Source organism: Copidosoma floridanum, unplaced genomic scaffold (assembly GCF_036245765.1).
Source record: "Copidosoma floridanum isolate Cflo_tuat_1 unplaced genomic scaffold, Cflo_Japanese_pri ptg000011l, whole genome shotgun sequence".
NCBI lineage: Eukaryota > Metazoa > Arthropoda > Insecta > Hymenoptera > Encyrtidae > Copidosoma > Copidosoma floridanum.
The window spans coordinates 8,998,703-9,008,240 of record NW_028321888.1 but is presented as its reverse complement, the minus strand read 5'-3'; the positions used below and the strand labels follow the sequence as shown (position 1 = coordinate 9,008,240).

General features: G+C 39.6%; 1 protein-coding gene across 1 annotated transcript in view; it reads left to right on the top strand.

The window, feature by feature from the left end:
• The first annotated feature begins 287 nt into the window (after positions 1-287).
• LOC106639015 (uncharacterized) overlaps positions 288-9,538 on the top strand; it is a 75,499-nt gene continuing 66,248 nt past the window's right edge. Inside the window, exons 1-2 of the mRNA XM_089589965.1 lie at positions 288-381; positions 2,815-2,866. Of these exons, the coding sequence (XP_089446091.1) occupies positions 312-381; positions 2,815-2,866 (122 nt within the window). The 5' untranslated portion in view covers positions 288-311. The remainder of the gene's footprint in view (positions 382-2,814; positions 2,867-9,538) is intronic.

Sequence of the window (9,538 nt, the reverse complement as noted above, 5' to 3'; positions counted from 1 at the left end):
AGCAGCAGCCTCAATTTAAATGCAGCCGCCAGCCGGATCGGCGCCCTCACTGGGCAGACGGCGTCCAATGGGCTGGCACTCGCTCCGAAGTCAGCCCGGCCATTCGCCGGGGCACTCCCCACTGACCCTCCCCAACGGGTAAAGTTCTCCCGCGTGCGTAGCACATGTATATACCGTCAACGTTACGCGAGGGTTAAGGAGAGAGAGGGGCCGAGCCGAGGGCGCGCGTGTGAGCACGGCGCCGAGGCCGCAAGAGAGTACTGTGGCGACCGGCTCGCCCTGAGTGCAGTTACGGCATTCGCGCTTACAACATGGCAGCGGCCACTAGTGTCGTCGTGCTCGACCGGGGCAACAACACAACTTGCACCATCAACCTTCACGGTGCGTGAGACTCGTGGACGCGACCCGGACCGGGGCTCCTGTCAACTGACTTCCCGCAACCTACCCCCCCTGGCTCCGTCTTCCAGTGCTTTCTCCGCGACCAGACTGTGCTTTTTTTCCCGTTGCCGCTATTACTTTTACTATTTTGTTTGGGGTTATTTTCTTTTGTTTTTTTTTTTTTTTTTTTGGTGTTACGAAAGATAAAGACAAATGACTCCACATGTCAACCAAACGCGTATCCGAGGGGAGATCGGGCATTTAAGTGTCACTTGTTTTCATGTCGGCAGTCGCGCGCTTGTCCTTGCGTGACGTAGAAAAGGCGGAAAATGCCGAAAACAATGGTTTTACGGCGCATCAAAGTACCTTTTTGAAGTTAAAGTTCGAAATGTAGGGCGCTATAAACAGCAGCTCGGCAGTTTGCAACAGCAAACACTAGACATACTAATTAGCAACGTCAGGATAACACTACGCTTCTTCGTGCCGGTTTTTTTTTGTTTTTGCGCTCGCGCGGCCTCGGCAAAACGAGTTTGAAAATTTGCGTATACGCTCGTCTGCAGCCTCGAGATAAGCAGCATTTGTGTATAATTTTGGCTGTCATTAGTATACTGAGAGCATATATAAGTAACGAACAGTCAAATCAAAGTTACGGAACTTGCGGCTATAGGATCAGAAATAGTGTGTTGGTAAAAAAAAGCTAAGCGGCTGTGAAGTCCCTTTGACTTTAAATTTCGTACACGGTATTTTATATGTAGGTGATGCATTTTTTAAAACTGACGTTGTACTTGGATACACCATGCAAAACGGCGTGCCGCTACCACGTGCCGCGCCAACCACCTGCCGCCCACTGTATATATAAGTGTACACTCGGATCCACTGTTGCTGCGTGTCGTCTTTATACATATATACGTAGAGACTCCCACGTGCTCTGATGTTCTTGCGTCGGATCGATATTATGCCAAGGTTTGGTTTGAAAAGTTCGAAAGAGCAAATAAAAATATTCTTAATTGCTGGACACATACGCGTATGTGTGTACGTACCTGTATAACTATCGTGAATTTGTCAAAGTGTAGCGATACCGGTAAACGGGCGTAGATAAGTCTACAAGGATGTTTATTAATGGATTACCATGCAGTTGCACAATGTACGATTTTGTTTTTCTTTTAATGGTTTCGTGTATAATTGCTTACGGCCGTTGCCGTCGATAAAAAAAAAAAAAAAAAAAAAAAAAAAAAAAAAGTTGCGTGTCAATGCCATACTCTTGGTATTGTAGTCAAAATAAGGCTGCATTTACATGCCGGTATGTAAAAATAGATGTATCGCGATGTCGGGTGAAATCGGGATATTTTTTTGTAGCTCAACTCTCAATGACTGCAAAACGAGACGGAGATAAGTATATAGATATTTGTTCATGATTGATTGGCTTGGTAAAACAAAATGAGAAAAAGAAAGTGACGGGAAGGTCACGCAAGACGGTGATTAACAATTCAGATGTAAAAAAAAATTCGAACGAGTGGTAATTAAATTAAAAAATAGTCGATCTTTGCGGAGAAGCTATATGAATGGGCACAGTGGCCAGTGGCTCTCGCTATTCGAGACGTATGTGATATACCTACACGTGCTCACATGACCAGAGTAAAAAATAAAAAGACCGCGTGGTACCTATTCTCATCAGCAAACGCGCGCGGAGCTGCGTCATCGGAAAATGACGGAGAATTTTTGGTTTTCCATCGCTTGCGGTTTCATACAGAGATACATCTCATGTCCATGGAGGCCTCACATCTGGTTTAAGCAATTACTAATGAATTATGTCAATCTTTTCACATAACTGAATACTTTGAAAGAAGTTGAATGGACTGTTTTTAATATTTGTTAATTTTCCGGGGATGTCGAACAGAAGCGCCACATGTATTAGCCAGAGTATAATGTATGACGACCGTTTGCTCGGGTATACTTACACAACGAGACATGGGAATCTTAGCAAGTTGGACGTTAAAGTCGAGTCAAGTTCGTTGCTCCAGCTCGAGCGTCATTGATGGTGCGCTGCGTCGTACGTGATGCACGTATATACCTGTATATGCGTGCACTTACAAAACGCAAGAGTTGCGCATAGCGGTGCGAGGCGGATTCAAACGAGTTTGTCCCGTGGCCGCGAATGTGACCTCTGTCGCGGTGATTTCGTTCATACTCTTGCATGAGAAATCGCACTATGAGTGTGCTCTGTCCTCTTTTTTCCCCAACACTTGTGCCAGTGGGTATAATGTTACTGCTCCTCCACTTGCTTGCAAGTGATAAACTCTTCTATATAAGTTTTAATTTTTCCTCTTGCTAATAGCATGCAAATCAGCCCTAAGAACGAATCCATGCCATCATTTTAAGTCCATCGTCGATCGGTGTGGAAAACCATTTTACAATTTTTGTTTGTGTTATTCGCAGGTGCCACCGTCGTATCATGGAGAGTCAACAATCAAGAGCAGCTCTTCGTGAGGTAAGTTCGCTTTTACACTCTTGTTACTGGCAAATAATTGCATTTCGGAAAAAAAAACCAACATTTTCCACCCCGGAGCTATTTACACGGCTAGGGTGGTCAAGTAAAAAATGGTCCAGGGACGATCCCGAGGGTTACTAATGCAAACACGACATCTGGGCATTCTTTATCTTCTGCCCGTGGTGTGTATTTAAATTTTGCACCTCACCTAAACAGGAACCGATCAGCTTATAGGGCTACGTGTAAACTGAAACTCTTTCAGGTGGCATACTGTACATACCTGTGTAGCAACTTCTCTCTTTTAGCACTTGCTTTTGGTGACTGCATTAAAATTCCCTCCCATTCGTGCAAAGGCCTTGTCGCACTTTATGTCCATAGGATAAAAAAAATGCACTTCCTACTCTGGCCGTTTTTTTTATCTTTGGACGTTCATTGCGCCTTCAGTGAGAAAAACAAGTTCGTACCTTGTGCTCATCCAACCAGGGCGAGCACAAGGAATCCCTTAGGCCTGGCGCTTGCCCCGATGACAGGCGCCACCAGGTACGACAACTATACTATAATATAGTCTTTTTTGAGATCCCTTGCGATTATCAAGTTTATTTGCAAATAATAGTTCGCACAAAGATGAGTCAAAGAAGAAACTTAACTAATCGGTACAGTTCGTTTGAGACTGATTATAATTCCAACTTTTACAATTTAATTATAAAAAGGTTCACACAAATGTTGTGTTTTGCAATAATTATTTACTAAGTATATCTTGTGAATTACGAGATATTTTGACAGATTTTTGGGTATTTTCTACTACTTATACGATCATTAATCCTGCAAAGTTCGTCCCGCTCCTCAAATAGTTTTACATGTAAAAACCATGGGTATATTTTGAAAAACTTACGCGTATTCAAAGTTACGAATAATTTTCAATACAAAAGTGTTTAGCGAATCTAGAAGATTCTGTAAATCAACGCTCTTCTCTTTTTACCCGCTGCCGATTGCCAGGCTCCAGCTAGTAGTACCTTTCATCATGCAAAATTTCGATTGAATAAAAATTAGCCTGTACAAAATTTAGTTTACCACTTTACCACATTTGAGCGTGCAAAGTGGCAAAGTTTTAAATGAAAAACTTTCTCAAACAATATCTTTGTTGTTTTGTATCTTTTGAATTATAGATATCCACGATTAACGTTATTTATTTACAAATATGCCACCTTTTTGAAAAGTCTGTGCTAAAAATCATTCTGGGCATCATTTTGGGTATTTTTCTTAGCAAACGTAAGTTTTTTGGGAAAATATTTCGCTGCAGTGCAAGAAACGCTTATTTCCCATACACTATTACGAAAAATCTTGTACGATACTCATAAGTAACAATACCTATCCACTTGTGGCAAACACCACTATTTTTCCAACCGAGAACATAGTTAAACATGCTTGTTGTCAGTTTCTTTCGAAAACATTTTTTTCAAGCTTTTTTTTTCATTTTCAATACTTACTAAGGTCTCCAAAAATCTTCTTATAATTGATAACAATGCATTAAATAAAAACATAAATAATTTATGAATATTTATTTCAAATGGACAAAGTTAAGCCAGATCAATAGTAAACATCCCCTCAGGCTCGGTGATCACTTTGGCCGGATGCGCATCAGTGGCGAATGCTATATTTTTTCTACCGAGGACGCAGTAAACGTCCAAATATTTGAAAAAAACGCCCGAGATAGGAGAAAATATTATTTAGTTATTTTTTAAATTATGTTTTTACAATTTTTTCAAATTTAAACTCGTATGTGACTGTTTCTAAATGACTTACTTACTCGACAGCGTTTAAAAATTGATTGATTTGTTTGTCAGTTTTTTATTTAAAATAGTGATAAGACTTCTCTATGTATACAAGGCTATTTCAACAACAATTTTATTCTTTAATCCTATGTGCCTATCAATCCAATTAATCGTCAAGTATAAATTAATCGGTCTTTCTATAATATATAATTGGTAATATAAAAGTTGTTGCAAATGTATGATCTTTTGTTTTCTCTCTCACTCACCTATTGAATAATAGAGTAAAATTGATCGATAAGTGGTCTTGATTCCTCAAGTTAGATGTCATATTAAACGAAAATCAATTTATATAGTACAGGGAACAAAAATCATTTGAAATAACTGATTTTCAGCCTAGGTATATATCAGCTTACTAACAGTACTTGATTTTTTTCCGTAGTTATGCTTAAATCGAACTATTGTGTGAGCACGACTTTTATAACTTGTAGAAATCACAAAAAGTATAATTTAACTTTTATTTTTTGTAGTAATTGTATACTCTAACTAATTAAAATTTAAATTATTTTTCAAGGTTAAATTTTTCATGCTAAAATCTATAACGGCTTTCATTTTAGTACCAGACTGCAAATATTTCAATATCAGCTCATGTAATGTTCGTAAAAAATATTCATCTAAATACCTGTAAAAAAAAAATAAATTTCTTCTAAAAAAATTTCTTGGTTTCCTATTTTTATGATCAACTTAACTTTCATTTTCATTCGTTACACCTGATGATATACATTTTGTAGTTACAAGATTTTATCAGTACTTTTCTCTTTTTAGTAGTAATAGATTTTTTCAGAAATAATCCTAGAAGTGATTTCTGGTTACAAAAAGCAGTGGTCACAATTGACTCCCTCAAAATTTTGTTTGTAACTGCCTTACAACCTTTCGTTGAAAGTTTTCAAAATTTTTCCTACCATTACAAAAAATGTCTTATACATGGGCTTCATTCAGGATTATACTTAGGAAAAATAAACAAAATTATGTGATTATTACATTTTTATGGATGATAAGTGAATTCACAAACATACAACCTTCACATAGCTATATTCACAACAACTATATTAATTGCACAAATTTTTCTTTCCGTAAAATATCAAGGTTAAGCGTCAAATTATTTCTGTCTAGTTGAAAGTGGCTTATAACACGAATAACCCAACCCAGTCAAAATGGCGTGATTGATAATGGTAAATACTCCAATTGAATCCATAGTGCCTTCAATGTTTCAACTCTTTACATTTCGCACATAGATCAGGTTCTAGTAGTGATTTGACAGCAATAAGCTCTTATCGTGCACGATATGCACACGTGTTTACTTATCTATCTATGCACACACGTACATACAATCATATACAAATTTGTACGTAGGTACAACTTTGTACGTATTTCCATGCAAATATTCATGCACGCACATATACGCAAGCCTAATCAGATAAAATTTATTTTTTCTGCAGCCGCGTGATAAAATAAACGTGTTCGAGGAAAGATCGCAAGTTCTAAAAATCCGTTGCATGCACCTCTATACGTCTTGTTATACCAGCTCTGCGCTAAATGGCACTTTTCTTTCCGATGAAATAAAATTTCGTAATCTCGGCAAAATTGTTGAAAACGATACCGCAGATCGTTCGCGTACACTTTTCCTCGATGTGGACATATTTCTCTGGAAGAAGAAAAAAAAGTGATAATGATCCAATGGGGGGGTGGGGGGAAAGAAGTGTCGTGCAAAACGATTTTCCCGAACGCTTATAATCGATCATGTACGAACGAACGTTCCTCGGTGTACCGCGTGCCCTCGACCGATTGCGAGCGGCGGATCTGCGTTGCACCGCTCGCAAATGACGAAACTTCATTACCGAGTCATTTATCAGGAACGAATGCTGCTATTTGCTCCGTTTGCAAATACCTCGATCCCCTGCCGACATTGACGTGCTAACGTTGATTGAGAAAACCGTGTCGTTGGTCCGCGCGAGACAAGTTGGAGGGGCGATGGAATCCATGCCGTGATGGTGTAGCTGAGAATTATTGCACCTACCATAGACGTATCATTATTACAAGCAACGAGCACGTGTTTACCTCTCGAGGAACGAGCAAAAACCAACGCTACACGGCTCATTTATTACTCATACTTTTAGCGCCATCGGAAACAACTCCGATCACTATTTGCTTCGCTTGCCGAACCGGAATCACAACATGTGTATACGCACGTACCAACTCTAGCGATGAAAATTTTTGTTTCTTGATCTTCACGCACAAATGTGCGATACAAATGTGTCGATTGATCTTACAGAAGGATTCATAGGTATTTCCTCACCTCCACCGATTGTTCATAGTCTCGACGAGAAATCGTTGGATTCCAAAAACAAGAGTTGAAGTAGTCATTTTTTTTCAATACTTTTAAAACCTTCCTCAAATAATGTTCAGCGTGTTTTCTTCACAGTTCTTTTCTGTAAACATTTATTCTCGCAAGCACGTCGATGTACCAATGCCAATGTTTTGCGATACTCGAACTTTCATTCCTATCTTTGAAAAAAACGCTTCGAAAATAGTATGAAAATTTTTCTGGCAGTTTTTCGAAGCACCTTTTCCTTTGACTTATTTTTGCTTCCTTTCAACATACATACCCACGGGTTTTCGTATTATTTTGTAATGATGTCTCAAGAAAGTTGAGGTAATAGTTGTGCGGCGCTGTTCCCCGATAGGTATACTTATTTAGCTATGGATGGGTATAAGAGCGCTGCTGTGGTGGTGGCGTATTAGCTGACAAAAGGAGCCGAAGCACATCGCGTGTATACCTATACGACGCGCGATGGTTAACCATGACAGCATCGGAGGAGATACAGAGAGACGTAGCGAGTGTCGGCTCCCGCCGTCGTCTTCGGCGGACGGCTTTCTCGTTCCCCCGATGAAAGAGCAATACACGAACATGCGCGTCGAAAAAGAAAAAAAAAAAGAAAAAAAGAAAAGAGGAGGAAAAAAAAGGAAAAAGAGGAAGAGGAGGAAGAGAAAATATAAGAAACGAAAAGTTTCGGCAAGTCGCTTACGTCATCTCTCGCGCCGCTGCCGGCGTCGCTCCGCTCCGGCTGGTCGCTGATGTGCTCTCGGCGCGAAGTGCAACCTCATTTTCGATCGTCAGCCGAACCGTATCCCATACACCCAACGACGACGACGAGTTGGAGCTTTATTATACCCCCCGGCCTATAGGTATATACCAATAGCCACGTACACCTACCGGGCGCACTTAACAATGTCGATCGTGGCTCGACGCCAATCGCAATTATCCATTTTTATTTCCACGGTATCGCACGCATCGCTGCAACCACACGGCTTCGGGACCTCTTTTTTTTCCTCGCCGCCGCCACTGCCACCGAGCCGAGCTCTTACACGTCGGAAATTCCTCTCGTTCAATTTTCTCCCAAGACAAACAACAACCACAACTCGCTGCCTCATCCGCGATCGTCCTCGTCGGCGTTACACAAGTATTTTGACGCTGTATCCTTACCGTATCCATATAGTACATTACATGCTCAGCCGATGGAATATCATTGATGGTCTATATTTATTCCGAGCAAGAAATTTCTAGATGCCCCGAAAAATTGTGTCTTGTTTCGGAAATTCCGGACAATCGTGGTGGTTTTTTTGCAAATACTATACCATTGAAGGGAAAAAATTGGGTTTTCTAGTCGTGTCATCCGGTCGCCTGGGTACTTTACCAGAACCTATTCTCTTTGACTTATTCTGTATGCTGTGATTCGACGCGTCCCCCCTTTTTTCCCTATAAATATAGTTGCATCCAAAATAGACCCAACTCTATCAAAATCATGAGTGTTGGAATATTTCAGTTGCGACTCAATATCGATCAGAGTACTTACTCTCACTGCAAACGAGATTTTTCATCAGTTTTCACTTACCTTGCATCGCCCATAATTCTCGAGTAAAATTTTTTAATATTAGCCAGAATTGCAACTCCCTTCGAGCACTATCAGCTTATAATTTTATCCAAAGCCGAGGTTATACTTACAGCTCAAGATATTTCAGACACATGAGTTTACAAAAAGCGTGTGACAGTTCTACGAAGGCTAGAAAATTTCGGATTTTGCAATAAAATTCAAATGAAGCTGCTCCTGCAGTTGTTATCGAATCAGCTCAAAGTTTCAACTTGGCCGCTTTCACCACACGTATTGATTTCAATCTCAAAACATTATGCAAATTCAATATTATTGTTCCGTCGCTATGCTAGAACGAAAACTATTTATTTACCAGAAAACACAATTGAAGAATTTATTGACAATTCATCAAAAAATTCCAACGCAGTACATATTGAATACTTTCATTTTTATTTATACTTTATACGCAACTTGTAGAGCTGTCAAGTTTATTTCCAGCTCATTCCTACAGACGTACGTGAAGTCAAATCGATTTTCGAGTTAGTATGAAGTATAGTCGAATCAGTTCCTGACTGTGCAGTTCGCAGTAGGAGATAAAAAACATTTAAAAGAGTACAGGTAGTGTAATACTTTTTGTACGTAGTGTACGTACCACTTGTTTTCTTCCTCACTGTTGGTATGGGCAGAAAGTGGTGAACTTACTTTAGGAAAAAATGTAGACGGCCAAAAATTTTCTTGAGACTATGCGTATGGTCTTCAAAAGCGAAATATACATCCTGTTTCTAGGAATAGCATAGTAATCCTAAAAAAACCTTTATTTCGAGTTTCTTTTGCTGTTTTTATTCCCACTGAAAATCTTAACGTCTACTTAAAGTTGTACTAAGTAAAAAGTATTTGAATTAAACGTATAAAATATATAAGTTGGATGCAAACGGAGGGATTTGCCATTATTTTTAATTTGGCATAGCGAAGAT